Source organism: Martes martes (assembly GCF_963455335.1).
Source record: "Martes martes genome assembly, chromosome: 3".
Lineage (NCBI taxonomy): Eukaryota > Metazoa > Chordata > Mammalia > Carnivora > Mustelidae > Martes > Martes martes.
The window spans coordinates 53,940,848-53,961,684 of record NC_137890.1 but is presented as its reverse complement, the minus strand read 5'-3'; the positions used below and the strand labels follow the sequence as shown (position 1 = coordinate 53,961,684).

General features: G+C 44.6%; 1 protein-coding gene across 1 annotated transcript in view; it reads left to right on the top strand.

The window, feature by feature from the left end:
- ENOX1 (ecto-NOX disulfide-thiol exchanger 1) overlaps positions 1 to 20,837 on the top strand; it is a 560,820-nt gene that overhangs the window by 387,949 nt on the left and 152,034 nt on the right. Inside the window, exons 8-10 of the mRNA XM_080798203.1 lie at positions 6,913 to 7,086; positions 8,306 to 8,512; positions 12,096 to 12,329. Coding sequence (XP_080654329.1) covers positions 6,913 to 7,086; positions 8,306 to 8,512; positions 12,096 to 12,329 — 615 coding nt within the window. The remainder of the gene's footprint in view (positions 1 to 6,912; positions 7,087 to 8,305; positions 8,513 to 12,095; positions 12,330 to 20,837) is intronic.

Below are 20,837 nucleotides of genomic sequence, written 5' to 3'. Positions count from 1 at the left end.
TTCAGCTTTGAAACTTCACAGTCTGTGGTGAGGCCTGGCATCCTTTGCTTCCTTGTCAAAGTGAGCCCCTCCACACCTGCCTGGCGTGTGCCAGCATGGTCTTTATGCCTCAGCTGTGAGGCCCATTGTGTCTGAAGAGTGTGTGTTTCCACAGGCTCAGAAAACAGAGCGGCTTACTTTGAGTGTGACAGTTCAGGCCTCTGTACTGAGCGCTGGCGACAAATTCAAATCGCCCAGCCCGCAGTGCGAGGGAATTTCACAGGACCTCTGATGGGCTTTTACTTCTTGCTCACTCCAATTATATTTCGTTTTCAAGTGCATGCTCCATGCACAGGTGGCTGGAAAGATCTGACAGACTTCTTTCCGCAGTCATTGCTCTCTGCAGCAATTTTGGTGAGAAGTGTGGAAATTCTCTTCACTGGGTGCCGTGTCATAGTTTCAAATATGGACACAAATCTCCGCTCAAGTCAACAGCACTTAAAATAGCTGTTGATGGCTGCATTCCTCCGTCCTGCCAGCATTATATCCCCAGTCAAAGGAGACAGAGGGTTTTATTTATGGAATGAGGTCTTTGTTTACAGCGTGAGCACAGCCAGGCTCCAGGAGCTCACCTTGGGTATATATCTTGCATTCAAATAGAAAACATACCTCACCACCTTTGGATCTCTTTGGAAAGATCACAGAAGCATCATCAATGTTAACTTTCCTTGATTCTGCTTGTAGGCATTCACTTACCTCATAATGTATACTATAATGTTAACTTATAATCTTTAGGGTTGATTTGTTCTTGATAAATATGTAGCCATCTTCAAGGTTGGATTTTTTCACAAGGGGAAAACGTAAGAGCGATCCTGCCTCCAGGGAACTGGTTTTGAACATTTCTTCTAAGAGAACATTTAGAAATATCTTTTGTATTTATGATCCTAATAAGTATATTTTGAGAATAACTTTTTTAAAGATTTATTTATTTATTTGAGAGAGACACACAAGCAGGAGAGGGGCAGAGGGAGAGGGAGAGAGAGAATCTCAAGCAGACTCCATGCTGAGCACAGAGTCGGACACGGGGTTCAATCCCATGACCCTGAGATCATGATCTGAGCTGAAACTAAGAGTCAGACGCTTGAGCAACTGTGCCACCCAAGAGCCCCAAGAATATCTTCTCTACACACTCATAGAAGTCATCCTTTATGAGACTCAGGTCAGCTGTCACCCCCTCCAGCATTCCTCTCGTGCCCCTGTCCCCCTGTAATTAGTTTCTGAAATTGCCTTAACATAGTACCCCAAACCCTACGACAGCTTCAAACAGAAATGTTATCCTCTCAGTTCTAGAGACAAGCAGTCAGAAAGCAAGGTGTTGGTAGGGCCATCTTCCCTCTGGAAAGGAACCAGGGAAGAATCTGTTATATGTCTTTACCTCCATTTCTGGTTTTTGTTAGCAGTTCTTGATATTCTTGGCTTCCAGCTACATAACTGAATCTGCTTCCGTTGTCACAGGGAGGTCTCTCCGCACACCTGTGTTTCTTCCCTGCTTATGAGGACACCAGTCCTATCAGACAGAGCCCACCCTCATCGACTGTAACACTATCTTCCCTTGGTTACATCTGCAGTCCCCTCTTTCTCAGTAAAGTTACATCACAGGTACCGGGGGGTCATGACTTTAGCCTCTCTGTTCAGAGAGACACAACAGAAACCATCACGCCTGTGTCCCAGACTGCTTTCATGCTCCCCCTCTCTGTGCTTAGCATCTCCCATTTAAATGTCTCACAACAGTTGTCATACTGTATTGTCATTTTCTGCACAGGAGTTTTTTTATCAGACTGTCCCTTCATTGCAGGAGCGACTCATATAACATCTTTCCAGGCGAAGTACCTTACGGAACATCCAACACCTAGTAGGCACTTGAATGTTTGTCAAAAGAAATACTTTGTCATCGTCATCATCATCATTTCTGTGTCTACAATATGAATAACATATTTATATAAGGTTACATAAATATTATTATACATGAAATACATATTAACATTGCACATAAATGCTACCATTTTTTGCATATTCACCATGTGCCAAACATTATGTTCAACACTTCAGATTTTTTAAAAATCCCATTTAATCCTCACAAGAATATTAAAATTTAAATATGATGATCCGCATTTTGCAGATACTATAAATGAGGCTTAGGAAGATTCAAGGTCCTGAGGTCACACAGCCAGTGTGTGGGAGATCTAGGACATGGTCCCAGGTACATTTGATTGTGGATTTGGGCTCCTGACATGTTTATACGCTGCCTTCGCACAGACGGTGCTCTCTGAGGCTCTCATTCTGTGGACGTAGTATGTCTGGGTTCATGCTCACATTTACCTGAAGAAGACACGGAAGCCCAGAGAGGTTGAGGGACCAGTCAACCTTGGGGTCCCTCAGCTGTTGCCCAGATCCTTTTAGTTCGAGTTCACCTTTTTTAGAATCTGCTTTCCTTTTTCAATTTCTGATTGTAAATGATTTTTGAGAATATTAGAGAAAAGGAGGACATGGAATGAGAAAAAAGCATTTGCTTTAATAGTCTGTGAATTTAACCGACATTACAGAAGACTAGGGCTGTCAGTTGCAATGAACAGAATGAGCCCATGTATCACCACGTAGCTTCTCTGTCCAATGATAATGGATCATATTCTGAGGCAGTAAGTCCTCTGGAGAAAGGAGAGGAGCTTCTACATGTTTCTCAGAGCCCCTCCAGCCTGTCGCTCTGCCCTGGCCTCCCCAAGCCTTGCATCTCTCTGGACTCGAGGTCCCGCCTGGGCCTCAGGTACAAGGAAGGGGGCCTGGACTGAGTCAGAACCTGGATCAGGGTGGTTCAGGCCCGATGACCTGCCAACAGAGTTCCCCGGTGAAGCTGGCCGGCCTGTGCTTGTGTTTTGTCTGCTGCTAATGATCTCTGCCCAGGACTAGACCTACTGCTAACCTTTGGCCTGATTGCTGCCTCATTTCTCTTATTATTCTCTTGTAACGCGGTGCCCTGCCTGCTGGGCCACATTTGTTCCTGGAGCTGACAGTGTACCTCTGTCCCCCTAACCTCAGCCCAGCCCAGCATCCATACCCACACCTACCCTAATTAGGCCCAGACTTGACCAAGACAGGCCTCTATTGCCTTTCTTCCAAGTGGGGTCAAGTTCTCATTGCCAATAATTAGACTTCAGGGAGGCATTGACGTTGGAAAGGGCAGAAAGGGGGCCAGCCGCTGCTCGGGGCAGTGGACCAATGGAGAAGGAGGGGTGGGGTACAGCACAGCAGGCAGGGGCCTCTACCCGGCAGAGGGCACATCTGACCTTGGCTGGCTGCTGTCCCAGTGAGAACAAAACCAGAATGCATTAGCTCGAGCGCCAAGATCCCTTCTCCTCTAATCTGACTCCTGCAGCCCGTCAGGACACGGGTCACAGTGTCGCTCGCTCACTATGCTGTAGCATGGACAGCAGGTTGGAGTCCCCCAAGCTTATCAGGCTGTCCCCGACCCATCTCTTCCTGGGCCACTCCGTGAGTCTCGGTTTACACTTCTCAAGTCTTCTGCTAAGTTTGGAGCCCATCCTTCACATTCTCCTTAAACCCGGTGATTTCCCCAAGCAAAGACCATGTTACAGTTCCTGACCCCATATCTCAGCAATAGTACATGCCCAGGAAATGCCACATGAATGATCGAAAGAAGGATACTGCCATGCCTCTTAACACCCTGAACTCAAACCCGAACCTGGCCTCTGCTACCTGCTCATCTAATTGAAGAAACACTGGACTATGTATGAATCAGGAAGCAGGATTTTTTTTTTCTCGTTTTGTTTTGTCCAGTTGGGAAAAGACAATGAGAAAGAAATACTTTCTGAGCCTTGGCCTTGGCTCCTGTGTGCTTGCTGTCTGCAGCACAAGGGGAAATCTGGACAGGGCTCCGGTCTTGGAAATAAATAACCCTTCCTCTTATTTAAGTACAATTTCTGAAAGAAAGTTCTGCTCTATACTTAATTGGATTCTTTCTTGCTGCAATTTAAGCCTTCTTCCTCCTTTCCCTGAGTGGAATTGTAACTCATTATCTCTGAAGTTCACAGGGGCAGCTTTTCTAAGCAAGACAAGGAACTGACTCTTGGCGCTTGCATTCTCTCCTCACCTTTGTCTTCCTGTGCCTGTGTCTTTCTCAGACTCCCAAAAAGTGTGCATTTGCTTTAATGAGTTAGTACATAATAGGTTCCTATGCTATTTGAGAAAACAATTTCCATCTGTTCATATATTGTTAAAAAGTAATGGGTTCTTATTTAAAAAAAAAAAAAAAAAGTCTAATGCTTCCCTACTTCCTCCTCTCAAATACTGAATCTCAGATCCTTTGAGGTCCAACATAATTTAAGTGTTAATTCCTTTCTAAGCTCTTTTCAAGCTACTGCACTCACCATGCAGATTTCATTAAACCTCAGAGCCTCTTCATATTGATGTTTTCGTAAAAAGCAAAGTAACTCTTGCTCTATATTAAAATATTTCGCTCAAGAGTAGTGTCTTTTGTCCCCGTTTCTAAAGACGTGTTTATTTATTTGGCCTTCCGAAAGGAAACAGAAGTCTGTTACAACTAACAGAGGATGCAAGCACTGGGCTTGTCATCTCATTTGTGGGCAACATCTGGTTATTGTAATTCACAGGGTTTGCTGTCCTGAGCGGTTTCAGCCTTAAATCACCCTGTGTTGGCAAACAACAGTGAGGGCCAGGCCAGGAAAGGAACAGACGAATTCTGTGCACGGAATGAGATTAAATAAAGGCATAAGCCTGCCAATATTTCAATTTCTAATATATTCACCTTGAAAGCCAATCTGTTGTTTCAGTGATGCTGACACTGAAAGCCCTTCTGTTCTGGAACTTCCCCCTTTAGACCTGGCAGCTGGATCAGAGTAAATTTTTAGTAGTGACATGTATCAGGTGAATCATCAAGTCGGGTCATTCTACATGGAGACATTAAGGTAGTCAAAAGAGTCTTGTTTACATAAGGAGCCAGAGACGGAGACCGAGACCAAGACCCAGGGCCCCGAGCAGACTCTGCCCATGTGTCTGCTTTGTGATGCTGGGGATTCCATGCAACTGCTTTATGCCTCGATTTCTTCATCTGTAAAATGAGAACCAGACCTGCAAAACTTTAGGAGCATTTTAAATTCCAAGGGTGAATCTTCTCTGTCACTTCCCAGCTTTTATATCTTTTCTGTCTCACTTTTGAGCAATGTCAGCACAGAATCTGGAACACTAGTGCCCCAAGTGTAACTAGCCTAACAGTCCCATGTTACAGACGAAGAAACTGAGAACCATAATTACAGAGGAAATACCAAGAATGTCAAGGTGGCGCCTTTTAACGAGAATGCTTATTTGGCATTTATATTTATGTGGTTTTTGCTTGTTTGTTTTTTAACAAAACCAAAATTGAAAAAAAAAACAAACCAACCTCATTTTATTTAAGTCATGCTGGTGCGCTCTCAAGTTAGATGGATTTCCTAAGAAATGGGACAGCAGTCCTCTTGGGGTTAGAGATCAGGAGCACCCTGCTTATTCTGTTCGACCCAGAGGAAGAGCAGAAATATCCAGGGTATAGAGGAAAGCTATCACAAGCCTTTTCCCCCCGAATGGAAGAGTGTTTGCTGGTGCTTTGTATGCTCTGGAGTGTCTTCATAAACAGAGGGTGTCCCTGTCACTTCATCTGCCTCTGGGTGTCGCCCATCTTTCAGCACAGGTAAGCAAAGTGAGACCACGCCTTGGCTGAGCCCGAGGCTGTCCCTGAGAGCCAGGAGGGTGGAATGGGAATGCTCTAGGAAGAGGAAAGAGAAAAGATAGGACAGTAGGAAAAGAAAAGGGAGTTCATTGCCGAGGAGTCGCAGAGGGTCACCGTGGCTTCTGGTGGCATCTGTGCTCCTGTGTGTCTCCCTGAGCGTCATCACAGCACCAGTGAGAGTGTCTGCTTTCTGCAAACAGAAGTGCTCTTCAGAGACGGATCCCTTCACAGTATTCTAACAATCCCTGCTTGTAAATCAATCTGACTTCTTTAGGAAAAGAAAATCCCTGTATATGACCATTGAAATTACTTGTTTCATTACCACGCTAAAAAAAAAAAAAAATTCATTGCTTATATTGGAAAACCCATTCTTTCGGCCCCCTTACGTTTTTTTATACAGAGTATAATTTTTTTTTTTTTAAATAACAGGGCATAAAGATTTCAGGAGGGTTGGTCCATTATTTGTTGACTGAATTATAGGAAGAAAGTGTGATCATCCAATGGAATGCAGAAGCATATACAGCTAATTCTGTGCCTATGTGTACTTAACCCAGCCATAGTAATAACTCTTTGTTTTTTATTTCCTGGGGGAAATAGGTTAGGTTGGACCTGAATGCATCATTATAAAGTATGCACATATAAATTGGACTTTTCTAAATCTAGGTCACTTGGATAAGAAGGCTCTTTTGAGAAAACCAGACTGACAATTAGATTCACAGGGCACTTCAATGTTAAATGACATTCTTCCCACATTCTGGGTCATAAGGCAGCAAATATAAACAATACGCCGATGTTAAGACACAGAAAATCACATTCGCAACAATAGCAAAACTTCATGGTGCATGGTTTTCCACTTTAATATGCTGTGTTCTGTTCTGCCATGTTAATGTTTTAAGTGACATAATTTCCTTTTCATGTAGTTTCAAGTTCATCTTTTATTTTCTCTTTACCTTTCTGGAATAGCTCTCTACAAGGCTACATGTTATGCTGGGAGAAATTCCTAACCAAAAAAAAAAAACAACCAAAACAAAACAGAAAGTGTAAAGTCAAATAATCTTTGCAGGAAAACAGCAAAAATAACAATGAAAATTGATTTAAGATCCTCCAGCCAAAATGTTATCTTGTGTACTTTACAGACTCAATCTGTGTCCCAGGCTTTGATCCAGGCCTCAACATGATGACTGGGATTACGCCCATTAACCCAATGATTCCAGGCCTGGGGCTGGTGCCACCCCCACCACCAACAGAAGTGGCTGTCGTCAAAGAAATAATCCACTGCAAAAGTTGTACTCTTTTCCCTCAAAATCCAAGTAAGTGCAACAAATAATCTGCTCATTCATTTAAGATTTAAGTTTCTTTTTTTTTTTTTTTTTGTAATGTAGCACTGCGTACACTTTCAGATGTGACTCAGAATTCTTCCCCATGGATGCACCAAGTGGGGATCCATTTGACATGAGGCTTTTGTCTCTAGATTCATACAAATGGATAGGGCTGTGTCCATGGGTTCTATCCAGGAGCTGAACAGACACCATGAAGCCAGTGTATGTGATGTGGAGATACAGACCCAGCATTAAGAATCTTTTTGCATGCAACAAAGTCTAGCATTTGCCGCAGAACATAGTGTGAAATATATGAGCGTTTCTATCCATCTTCACAAATGTGGGAGAAAAATTCTGAAATGTGCTTTGCTAGATGGAAAATTGAATTAATTTGGCAGTTAGCAATTTTGGGGGAAGGCCGCATCTCAGAGTTTCTGGGCCAAATGGCATTTGCTTGAAGGAAACATACATTTGATGAAATAAATGAGTCAGAATTTTTTTTTTAATTTAGTCTCAGATACTAAGTTTATGGGCTTAAATAGCTAGAATTTTTTTTTTATTCATATTAATCAGTGTTGCCTTTTCGAAGTGGACTTTTCAGGAGATTGCTTTAGTAATCTACATATAAACTAGGTAAAATGTTGTGACAGTGTACATTTTATCTTTTCCTACAGCCTCCCCCAAATGTAATCGTTAGCTCATTTAAATGTGAATTTTTTAAAAAAAGTGTTGTTTTCAGTCCGGGTGTTCCCCTAGCCCAGCAAGGACTGAGCAGACTTGCAGGTCCTATTCTCTATCTTGCTGATCCGTTATCCGTTATCCTCAGCAAGACAAAGCAGATAACAAGCCCAAATTCTCCATCATGTTGTCATCTCATCATGTTTTGTACCTTGTGAACTCCCCCTCCCCACCATTTTCTGGGCTTCTGTATTATGAAGGGGAAATGAAATTACGCTAACATTGGCATTATCTCTGTTCAGGGACAAGCTTAGCCACCCCATGTAGAAAGGACCCCAGAAAGTAAAGGTTGAGAGGAGGAGGGGAGAGGAGGTACAAATAAGGCAGCCCATTATCAATGGGAGTCGGAGTAGACATTCATCACGACTCTGGGTTGAGAACATTGTGCTGCGAGTTTCCCTTTTGCCAGGTGAACCAGGAAGAGTGCAAAGAAATAAAGGGCACACCCCTCTGTTTCTGTTGTGATTATTAGATCTTCCGCCTCCTTCCACAAGAGAACGACCTCCTGGGTGTAAGACCGTGTTTGTTGGAGGATTACCAGAAAACGCTACTGAGGAAATTATTCAAGAAGTCTTTGAGCAGTGTGGTGATATTACAGCCATTCGGAAAAGCAAGAAGAATTTTTGTCACATTCGCTTTGCGGAGGAATTCATGGTTGATAAAGCCATTTACCTTTCCGGTACTTTGCATTACATAAGGGGTTTTCGAGGCATTTTGTTATGTTTTGTGATGTTAATACGAGCTTACTTCCCTTTTGCCTTCACAGGCAATAAAGTCCTCACAGTTTGGGGCTGGAAAAGGAGGACCTCTGCCTTTACCCTGGGCTGCCAGAAGCCCCACGTTAAAACTGAGAGCCCACCTCCAGGCAGGAAGGGTTTCCCACCACCAGTCTTGAGGAATTCCATTGAGTTTCTAATTAATGTTCTCAAGTGCTTATTAGATGAAAAGCAATATTATGAATACTGAGGACCATTATTATTACTGGATGTAATTCCTCAGGGGAATAAAGTACTCTCTCGGCATAATTTCAGTTTTTCAGAAGTGGTTCACTTTCTAGACCCCAGGGTACCACATCAAGATCAGTTTCCTTGCAGAAAGTAGTCCACAGGTCCTAGGGGGAGGCCCGATCTCACTGCCCAATTGCTAGTGCCTTTAGAGTGGTAATGCCTACCCCCAGGATACCTGCTTCTTTGGTGCCAGTTGATAGGGGAGATTTTCACAGATGTTGAAATTAGACCCAGTGCTGCCTGTGGGTATTGGAGCAAGTGTACAGAGGCTGTCCTCGAGGCCTTTGCCAAATCGAAGAACCACAGATCTGGTATGTGGTTTTTGGGAGATGCTACTTAGAATCAACTCATTGCCATTCCCTCGCACTCTCCTTCTGCCTGTTTCAGTCTGTTGCTGGGCACACCGCCTCCCTATTCCTGACGAAAGCTAATGAGGGAAGGTGAGAAAAGAATAGGGAGGAAAAACAACAACAACAACAACAACAACTGAATGCTACTGCCAGGCTTACTTAATTCCTGCAGGCAGCTGCTATTGCCTCGCAATTCCCTTGCAAACCCCAGAAGCCTTGGAGTTATTCCAATGCTGCTGCAACTTTCCTGAGCCCAGGTAGTGCTGTGGAGAACTTTAAAACCCTTATTCTGATAAAACCTTACAAAGGTGGGGGGTGGGGGGTGGAATCTGAAAGCATTCTAAAATAGAGGTGGAAGACGAAACATAGAAAAAAATATTTTACAACACACAAATAGCTGTGTGTTTCACCTGTCATGGATCTCGGGCCATCGCATCAGAGTAATCTAGCACACAGCTGGGGACTCTGTCGTGGCCCACGTGGGCCACGTGCCTCAGGCAAGATAACCTCTCTCTGGCCTCCATTTTCTCATCTGCGAAACTGAGGTAGTAACAGTACTAACTCAGAGGACCATGATGAGGAATGAATCCAAATAATGGATAGTGAGGGCTTAGCAGGGCACCTGCAGCAAGAGGAACCATTGAGCAAATGGTAACACACATATCCTGAAGATGGTAAAGAAGGACTGATTCTTGTTTCTCACAGATGTGCCCCGGGGAACCTGGGTTGTAACCACAGCTCTACCGATAAAACTATTACTTTACTCCACCTGATGAAATAAGAGGGGTAGAGTAGATCAGAACTGCTTTTCATCTCCAACAGAACACAACGTTTAGACCCGATCAGAAACCCCATGAGACATCGCCAAAGATGAACAGGCCCAAATTTAGGCACGGGAAAGGTATTCCTGTATTTCTTCCTTGATGCTAGGCGCTTCCCAGCATGGACCTTGGTCCTGCTTCTGGGCCAGTTGTCTGATTGCCCCTTGGTCTGCCTCTTGGCAGCAGAAGGAGCCCACAGCAAAGACCTCACCTCCAGCCACCCTGCCTGGATGCACAGTGGTCTCCCACCTCTTGGCCTCAGCCACCCTGGGGACGTTGTCCATTAGTCCAGGGAAGATCTGAAAGTCTGATTAACTGGAGGGGCAGGAGGGAAGGAAGGCTGCCCGTCCTGTGCGTGAGCTCCTACAAGCCCATACCCAGCTGCTAGGCCTAATTTTAGGACCATGTTCACAGTTGAAGTCCAAGCTAATTTTAGACTCAGCCTCATCAGGATCTCTTTTAAGGCCTTAATGATGATGTTTTGGTGAAAGAAAGGGTACTTTTTGGAACCAGAAATATCAAAAAAGTGGTGCTCTGGGCACACAACCAGTTAGGGTCACAGGCCAGCCTTAGGCAGGGTGGGCCGCTCAGCTGTTGCCGATTAGTCACCGTGGCCTGCTGACTCATTAAGTTCCTATGGCCCAGAACCAAGACAAGCTCTGCTTTAGCATGAATTCTATTCATACGTGATCGGATGTTTGCGTTTTTGGTTGGTATTGTCGTATCTTCCCATTTGTAGAGAACACCATTTAAACCTAGCAATGAGAAGGGCATAACAGGAATCAGATGTGAGATCTGTTTGGTATTTGTAACTTCTCAAAGGTGTGAAGCGCCCTACAGGGAAGAAGTCAGCCTCTGCAAGGGTTTTCAGCTGAGTTTCAGCCCAAATGCCAAGATAATCCATTGAAATCTACCACGGAGATCTAGAATGTCAGCGTTAGTGCAGCCTAGCATTTCTCAGTGGTATCTCATTTGCAAAGCCCCTACACAGCAAAAGTGCTCATTTTGCTCTCTCCTCTGGCAGCCCCAACAGCTGTGATCCTGCTGGGACCTGAATTTATGTTTTTAAAATCTGAGTACCCCAAAGTGAAGAGCAGCCTCAAAGCCAAGTCGTCTTCATCTGAAGTGAGGCTGGCTGTCTGGGTTCAGTTCTGTTTGTGTTGATTTCTCCCATCAGGTTTCTGCACATCATCTTTATAAGTTGGCTAGCTCGCAGTAAATTCCCCAAAGATTTCCAGGTTCCCCCCCCCTCCCCTTTTTTTATTGGTCCAGCTCTGCGCTCTTGCGCAGGCTCCCGTGGCCTTCAAAGATTGCGCGGACAATTTGTGCGGGGCTGCATCCTAGATGAGGTGCTGCAGGGCTGTAAGGAAGGCAGCTGGTGAGGCCTCTTGATTGAAGGTAAAATATTCTCCCGAGTGCCCCAGAGGATAAGTGGAAATAAAACAGCATTGCAAAATTGCCTTGGTAATTGTGGCTTTTGCAGCTGCCGAGAGAGAATGGAGTAGCATTTTCTAGGGGAATGAAGCAATAACCTGGGAGTGAGGTGTTGTGGAATTTACTTTGCAGATCTTTTTAAATACCATAGATATTCTTTATTTACTCCTATTCCGACTTTTCCGAAAAAGAATTTAAGAACACTTATGCAAGAGAGTTACCGTAAATTGAAAATATAATACCACTGGCCCTAGAAATGCAGATAGGGGGAAAATGCTACATGCCAAATTTGTTTCTGAGCTCCCTGGAAGCCAGAGGGAAGAAGGAGTTATGGTAAGTGCCCTGGTTCTTGAGGTCATCATCTCAGTAACATGGGCTTGAAAGATGGGTGGGTGACCCCCTGAGACACCTCCCAGAACTGTGTTTACCCCCACATCTGTGATAAGCTGAACTTCGCAGTACTTCCTTATCACCTGGGAGAAGGGTAATTGCTTCCCGCCTCCTATGGAAGGAACGCAGTGCCCTTCCTGCGGACAAAAAAAAAAAAAAAAGGCGGAAGTTTCGTCAGGGTGCCTTGAGGGCTGGGCCAAAACAGTGCCATCCTTGCGGCGGTGACATCATGACGCCACCGGCCTCTCCATTGCTTTCAGGTTACCGGATGCGATTAGGGTCCAGCACGGACAAAAAGGACTCGGGCCGCCTGCACGTGGACTTCGCCCAGGCCAGGGACGACTTCTACGAGTGGGAATGCAAGCAGCGGATGCGCGCGCGCGAGGAGCGGCACCGGCGCAAGCTGGAGGAGGACCGGCTGCGGCCGCCCTCGCCGCCGGCCATCATGCACTACTCGGAGCACGAGGCCGCGCTGCTGGCCGACAAGCTGAAAGGTAGGGGGCCGCCCTCGCGTCTCCGGCCCGGCGGGAAGCATGGCCCGCTTGCAGGGCAACACCGCCATCCCCCAGCGCCCCCGACGTCTCGGTCTCCGCGTGTTGGGTGCATGCAGGCGACGGCAGCCGGAAGCAGGGGACACTTGCGCTTCCTCCTGCTGTTGGAACTCAGCCCGGCCCCTGCTCACTGGTGTTCGTGCACGAGTGTGTAGGGTCGCGCAACGCGGTCCGTGGAAGAGGGGCAGAAGGGTCATGTGCCGTCGCCCCAGAGTGGGCTCCTGTCTTCTCACCTGTGTGGACCGAGCGAGGCTAGTGTCTCCTGCAGGCGGGCGGGTCCTGGGGCAGGGGCGCTCCCGGTCCTAGTGGGGCTCTGGGTTCTGGAGCTTCCACCTCCCTGTGCCCTTCTCAAAGCCACCCTTCAGGTGGGAAAGGGCGCTGGGGTCTGTGGAGGGTAGAAGCAAAACAGGATCCCTGCCTTCAGAAATGGAGTTGAAGGGACACTGCTGACACTACAGAATAATCGGGAATTAAGAGGAGTACATTTCATTTCTTTAGAGTTTGCTTGTTTCCCATGTTTGATGCTATGGGGGATAAAGCCAAATGGAGGCTTTAGTACCTGCCCCAGTGAATGGCGGATGATAGGGGAGGGGCCAAACTGTAACTCGGGAGCTTGCGTATGTGTGAATTCTCTTCCATTATTGATCAGAGTCCTGTAATCTGAGCAGCATCTGCATTTACAGGCAAACGATGGTCAGACCTTCCTCCGACCATTGAGTGTGTGGGTTTTAACGTGAGAACGCAGGTTCGGGTATCTGACCACACCCAGGTGTCTCAAGTAAATGATTAATTCTAGGACAAAGCCAGTGGCTGACTCAACCAACATAGTAGCAGCGTACTTTGGGAACACGGTGGGCAAGTGTTGATGAAGGAATCCAAAAAATCTTCCAGGTGAACTGTGCAGGATAAACAGGTTTTTCTTTCCCAGGAGAAGAAGGGCCTTAAAGACATTGCAGTCAGAGGCAGGAGCTCTGGGATAAAAAACACAAGGAAGCAGAGAAGAAGGTGGCACCGGAGGAGAAAGTCAGGGGAGAGCGTCTTGGAGGTTTATAGAGCAGGGTGCAGCTGAAAGTGTGGCAGGGCCCTGAAAGCTGCTGCTGGATTGGGGTTTTACTCCATAAGCAGTGGAGAAGCCACTAATGTTTTCTTATGAGAAGAGAGATGTGATTGATCCTTGGAGTGTCTTAGAGCATAGCTAGCACACTGCTGGCAGCATGTAAAGTGGATTGGATGTTTTCACTAAGTGAGATGTGTGAAAGCTGCCCAAAACCTATTTTAGGAGGATAGGAGGTTGACATTCTGTTTCTTTAAAAGAGTTAAAAAGGATGTCTGCTTCTAGCCCTCATGCCCTGTTCAGGCCTTGGGAGCCCCTAATCAGCTGCCGTTTTGGCTGAAAGCCCCCAATGTAACTACCCAAGGCTTTTTTGCCACCAGCCCGTGTTGCGCTGCTCTGGGAGGGCCCATCTGACAGGCATAAATACACAGGCCACCGGTGTCCCTTTAACAAAAAACACACCAAATGCAAACACAGGCATCATCTCCCTTTTCCATTCAGGCTACAGATCAGAAGGAGCGCTCAGAATGAGAGAGCACAACACCCTCAACCAGGAATGTTGATTTTGGAACAAGTAGTTTTTTACTATTCTGCACATTGTGCATTATCAGCTTATGGGCTACACCTAGACATGACAAAAACTAGTGCCTTCATTCTGTGATCTCTTGGAGGGATTTTACAAAAATCTGGCTGCCTCTTCTTTTTAAGGAACCAGCAGAGAAATGTCTATGCACGTGAGAGGAACATGGCACTGCCTTTGCCGTGAGAGGATCACAGATTGGGATGTCAACTGGGTGAAGTAATTTGCAAGCTTTGCCATTTCAAAAATATATATTTATATAGATGAGTATAATTTGCAGAATTTAGGAGCTGCACCTTCTCCAAGTACTTTGTGATCTCTTGAGAGAACAGATTGGAAAATTTAATAGATGGCAGTTACAGTAGAATGAACTAGCTGGGGATACATCTCAGGCAACCAGTCAGGTAATATCAAGCTTGACAATTTCAACCCAAGCACAGAGTTTGGAATATAAACAGCATTTAATTGCTTAGGAAATTGGCTGCCTCAGAGAGGAAATCCACTCCATGCTCCTTATATAACGCTGCAAAGCCAGACTGGAGGGGCCAAGGAAACTGCTTCCCTGAAGATGATTTCATTGATGTGGGGATTAAAAAAAAAAAAAATGCAGTCAAAACCCAAGGTAAAGAAGCCTGAGTAAAAAAGAAGATGGAAATACGATCTGAAAATACCTAATTAGATTTGATTTTTTTTTCCTCCCTGAGAAATCATGCTATCTTAGGTTTATTACAAACATTTCCCCCCATTTTACATTGTACTTGTTTATTCTTGGAGTTTTTTTTTTTTTTAAGATTTATTTATTTATTTGACAGGCAGAGATTGCAAGTAGGCAGAGAAGCAGGCAGAGAGAGAGGAGGAAGCAGGCTCCCCGACAAGCAGAGAGCCCAATGCGGGGCTCGATCCCAGGGCCCCGGGATCATGACCTGAGCCGAAGGCAGAGGCTTTAACCCACTGAGCCACCCAAGCGCCTGGGAGTTTTGGAGTTTTCTTTTTGAAAATCAGCTCTATCTAGCAAAATCTGTACAAGCCAACTCTTTATTATGACCTACAAGACCCTCTACATCCTGCCCAGTTGTTAAAACTATGTGTATAGTAAATGCTGAGATCTTTCCTCCCTCCCTCAGCAATTGGAGCTTTGAGCTATGTTACATTTCTGGCTACTGGTGCCACCAGGCATGGTCGGACGTACACGGGGGAGTGATGCATGCCACCAGCATTGCACAAATATTTGTGGAGCTCTTTACCGTATAGCTGGGACTGTGCTAATAAGCACTGTGGGGGGAGACAACGGCGTGCAAGCCCCCACCTCACAGAGTTTAGGCTTCTGACGTGGTAGAGGCAGTTACAAAGCACCGGGACTTGCTGATATCCTGTATGAGAAGTGCAGTGGGAGCTCCCAGGAGTGACCCAGAACCCAGCTGGACAGGGTGCGAGGGCGGATCTTCTGAGACCAGCTCACCCCAGATCCAGTGGCCACTGGGCCTTCTTGAAGGCAGAGGAGAATTCAAGTTGTAATTGTGTAGTGTCTAAGGGAGCGTCTGTTACATTGATACAAATTCTAAAAAAGAAACGTAGCGGGCACCCTGCTGATTAAATAGACATTGTTCTGAGACAATTCAACTTAATGAAGACTGATTGGGAAGTAACTGCTCACAGACCCAAACTTTATAGCATGGCTTTGAGAAAGTGAGAAGGAGCTCAATAACACCATAATTACACTTTATTGGAAACAGTAGCACCAGGCAGATGAGATAATGAATTTCAGTGTGTCTAACACAGACCATCCACCCCTGGAGGAACCCTGTGTTTGGACTGTGGAAGGAAGAGATTGATTAGACAGTGAGAAAGATTATATCCTAATTCACTGGAGATTTCTCCTGGCAAGAGCATTTAAAAGTTTTTGTGTACTTTTTCCCCCTTTGGAAAGCTTCACATAATCTTTCATTATGTGATGAAATGAAGAGTTTCTCTGTGCATCAGGTGAAGTTTTGACAAAGCTTTGAAGCAGTGCCCTTGGGGTCCCCCTGGTGTGTCATCATGAATTCAGCTCTCCCGGGATCAGCATTCATAATTTCCGGAGGGCTAGACTCTGATTTGCATACAGAATGGCCCCTGTCAGCCTGCCAGAGCGAGGAGGGGTGGCAGTGGTGCTGGCGTTTTGCTGAGACGGTTGTCAATATTTATGGCTCCCAGAAAGTAAAAATCAATAATGCTGTAAGCCAAGTGGAAGTTCCATTAGCTAAAAGCCAGGCTTTCTTCTTAGGGCAAGGGAAATGAGAAGCACAAGAACCTGTTTGAGAATCACTTCCTTAGGCGTTACTGACCTTCACAGAGGCAAGATAGGCCTCTGCATCTAGAAACATCTTGCTTAACCCAAAAGCTGGAATAACCAGTGCATTTTTGTATTGCCACCACCCGTAATTGTTTTCATTTTTACAGGTACTATGAGAGTTGGGGGAGATTGTGTGTGTGTGTGTGTGTGTGTTGGGGGGAGAAGGGTGCATTAACCATTTGCATCAACTTTCCTGCTACCTGTGATTTGGAGGATTGATAAGGTTATACCCCTTTTAATAGTGCATTGAGCAGCCAAAAAATGGAGACTTGTTTAGGGATGTCCAATATTGAGGGACACGTGTTGAAATTTTAGGGATGTTGTAGTATTAATGCTTGGCCATTCTGGAATCCCCATTCTGCTTGGTTCAATATACGACTCTACACTGTAAGCTGTTTCCAGCTATCATAGAAGCCAGAAATCAGTGATAGCTAGATCGACACACCATTCCTGTGGTTCACTGTGTGTGTGTGTGTGTGTGTGTGTATCCCCATTTTTTTTTTTTTTTTGAAAAAAAAATGTAGAACATCTTCCTTTTATCTCATTCTCAGGACATTTTATTCAAACATTAATCTCCTCTCCTTTTATTCCTTTATAGACCCAGCCATAAATAAGGGTATTACATCTCACCTAAGTTTTCATAGTCAGTGTTCACGGCCTGGCTCTCATCCCACCTATTGTTCTGAAAATCAAGGCCAGATCTCCCTCCATACACAAAGGGGGAGGAAAAAACTGCTTACCAGTTTGAGTCCTTTTCCCCTTTATTATCTATTCATCAGTTTGACTGAAGTTCACCCTGTGTCCACCTGCTGGGTCCTGGGCTCTGTGTCATGGCCCTGAGGTTTCAGATCTGATTGTAGCACAGGCCTGGCCTTTGAGGAGTTTACAGTTCAAGGGTGGCTAGAGGATTTTGTAGCTGTGGAACCATGACTTACAAATATGAATTGAACAGTGCCAGTGATTTTCTTTAACTCATTTAGACATTAAAAACTGGTTCAAAAGAGAATTTGCTCTACAATGATTCATATTTTCTACTTAACAAAAATTCATCTCCATTGTTAGGGAGAATTATTTGTGTTGTTATCAGCTCTCCACAATTTATGTCCTGTCCCTAAAGAGTAATAAGATAGCCTGGTCAAAAACAATGAAAGATTCACTCCCCCATAGAATCAGATAATTCTGGGGGTGGGTGGGAGCAATGGAGAGGGTCTTCTAGGCCATGGCCCGCATTTCACTGAAAGGATCTGCAGTGGTCTCTATGCCCATTTGCAAGTCGTGGACAATTTTTTTTCCACTTTTTTTTTTTTCCTGAGATGGGGATGCCAGGTGCTAAAGCAGCTCTTCCTTAAATGCCGGTGGGGGAGGTTAGGGAGAGGGATTCACGAAGCTCCTAAGGATCACATCTCATCCTTTCAGTATTCTCCACTACCTCAGCTGCTACTTTCCATTTCAGGGTTTTGTTATCTGTTAACTTAGTTGAGCTCCCAGCCAATTTCCCGGGTTTTCATTGACTGATTTCTTCCAGTGCTTCCAAAACTTTAATGTGTGTATGAATCACTTGGAGTAGGGTGCAGATTCTGAGTCAGGAAGCCTGAGTAAGAGTGAGTCTGCATTTTCAAAGAGCTCCCAAAATGAGGCTCAAGCTTAAAGTCTTTGAATAGCAAAGATTTATCCCAGGTGCAATTTTTTAAATGCCTACTATGTGCCAGGTGCTCAAGAAATAGGGAAGAGAGGGAAAGAGAGGGAGGGAGGTTGATAAAGTCTGAGGTAAACAGAAATGAAATGAGATGGGTATGGCTTTAGGTCGTGACATTGAAGGATGATAGTCATTATAATATTGTTTATTCCTCACAAAACTAAAGTTGGTCATTATTTCCCCGGAACTGAAAATGTCTTCAAAAAGATTTTTGACTCATATGACAAGCTGGTTAGTTAGTGCCTTACTGCAGAAAGTTCTTCTTCTCTGTGATTATCTGACATCATTCTTAACTTTCATTGCCAGTGGTAATTAAAGAGGCCTGAAGGGTAAAGGATCAGCTAGCCTAACTGCCAGGAGGACATTTATCTCTGAGAATCACTGTGAAAATATACTCTTTAACACAAAATTGAAATGTTTATTCCCAACTGCTGTTTCCCAACTTCTGACCGCTGAATTTGTGGCTCTCTAGCTCTAATCACGGCAAGTCTATTAGAAATAGTGTAATCAAATATAGGTAAACTGCAAAGAGAAAAGCTCAAAACAACCAGGAGATTGAAATATGTTTTGGAAGCTTTATTCTCATGTCAGCCCTTCAAAACTGGAGACCCATCCATAAACCAGCAATTACTATACAGAGTGACTGATGTTTTAGTAGCAGGATATTTAGGGAATTGTGGAAACATAGCAAATGGACACATAATTCATGTTGGGGTTCCAGAAAAGCTGCCTTCATGAAAGGCACTGAAGCTGAATCTTGAGGGAACCAGAACAGGTGGACCAGAAACAAGAAGGTTCCTGGGATGAGTGCACAGACAGGCAAAGGCTGGGGGGGTGTGGCCATGGTTTTTAACAAAGGGGAGAACAGTAAGGGAATGGGGGGTGGATTGAAGAGGAAAATGCAAATCAAGAAAAGACATGGGGCAAATATGTGCAGTAACCTGGGTGTGATTGTCTTAAGACCCTGATTGGAAAACACTGCACAATTTTTAATGAGCAAATGGTCTGTATTCAGTCCTTATTGCGCCGATCTTCCCAATTCTTGCTGTGGAAAAAGCACGTCTGCACATTCTAGTTTCTAAACTGCACCCGTGTTCAGAGTTATGCCTAAGCGTGTTCACAGAAAGTATTTGGAATTTTTATAACTGCATCTTTGATGTGATTTTTATGAGCACTGTTAATTTCTTTTCACATGAATAGCTTTAATAATGCTGCAATCTAAGTCCTGTTTAAATTAGTTTATATTGTTTTCTGTTTTCTCCGTGATCTTGCCACTGAATACAAATTGAATTTACAGTTGGATATTGAAAATGACCGCTCCCCTTATACTCCTGTAACCATTCAGAGTGAGTTGCTGGGTTAGTCTTAATTAATATAAAGTCCCTTCTTACACAGCAACAGATACTGCCCAAACTTAACCAAATGCGCCTTAACTAATGTCTTCACATTTAATTTACATGTCAGTACATCAATTATACGTTGGCCTGGCAGTTTTAGAGAGTTCAGAAATGAGGATGAAATCGGGAGTTTTCACCAGAATTGTACACTTCTTTTAAGCTAATCGAGTTCTGCCTACAATTACTCGTGTTACATATTTTTTAACACTTGTTAAAATATGAGCAAGTCTCTTGCTTCCTTATTTTATAAATTGTATATTTTCAATTGCTTAATCCTAAAACTGCTGTTTCTCTTTCTGAAAACTATCAATTAACTGTGATCTGCTGGTGAACTTGTGCACTCGGTTTAGGAGCAAGGAACAATAAAATTTGGTTTTCAGATCATTTGAGCAAACATATATTTTTAAAATTGAAGTGTGTTCTCCCTGACAGTAAATTAGTGTATTTATGAACTCAGTGACCACAGGCAAGAGAAGGAAAAACAACCAGTAACAGGAGGGAAAAATAGAACAGCATTGTTCTCTCTCCTAGTTAGCTCCCCAACAAAATCGTGGAGGGTTTCTTTTGCTGTGTGTTATGCAGAGATGAAAGTCCCAGCTAAGGGGAAAAATGGTACATGAAATCGGTGTTTTCTTTTTTGTTGTTGTTATTTTTTAAGAGGGGGAAAAAAAGATTTCTTATAAGCGTTAGGTTTATTCGTGCTGTCTTTTGGGAGGTCCATTCTCCTAACATATATTGGCAGGGAGAGAGGTAGAGAGTGCGCGCGGGAGGCAAAATTTATTCTGACTGTAACGGTCACAGTGGGCCTCTCACAAACATAATGCTAAATTATGGGCCTCTCCATGGGCTGAACGTAATGTTAAGTTGTATGATGGATTTTTATCTTACACAAGCCGCTCCGGTCCATGAAATGAGATAAGAAACCACTGCAGCTGGAGTTCACAGAGGGTTGAGCTCAGACTGAAATTCCAGAGTTAACAGAATTGGATGAGCCCGCCGTGAGACTGCACGAGTGTGTTCTGCGCCTGTGTGTTGAGATTTTCAAGGAAAGGTGTCTTTGTGGGGTGCCCTTTGGGTGTTCCCAGGGCCTGTTGTCTCCTCCAGTGAAGGTGTGAGGGTGGAGGGGGCAGGTTTGTACTAAAAAAAGGCTTTGATCCCCAACCCTAGACTGCCCCTGCTGCAGTGGGAGAGGGCCTGTGTGGGTGCTGATCAGTAGCATGTGTTCAATGTGTACTTCCACCGTGGAGAAAGCAGAGCACATCCCACACACAGGGTCAGGTTGGTCCTGCCTTCGTTCAGCACACGTACTTCTGCGCAGGCAACAGCCACCACAAGGAAGGGGTGCCCCTTCTGGGAGGGGGCCTCTGGCAGGAAAAGTACTAAAGGTATTTC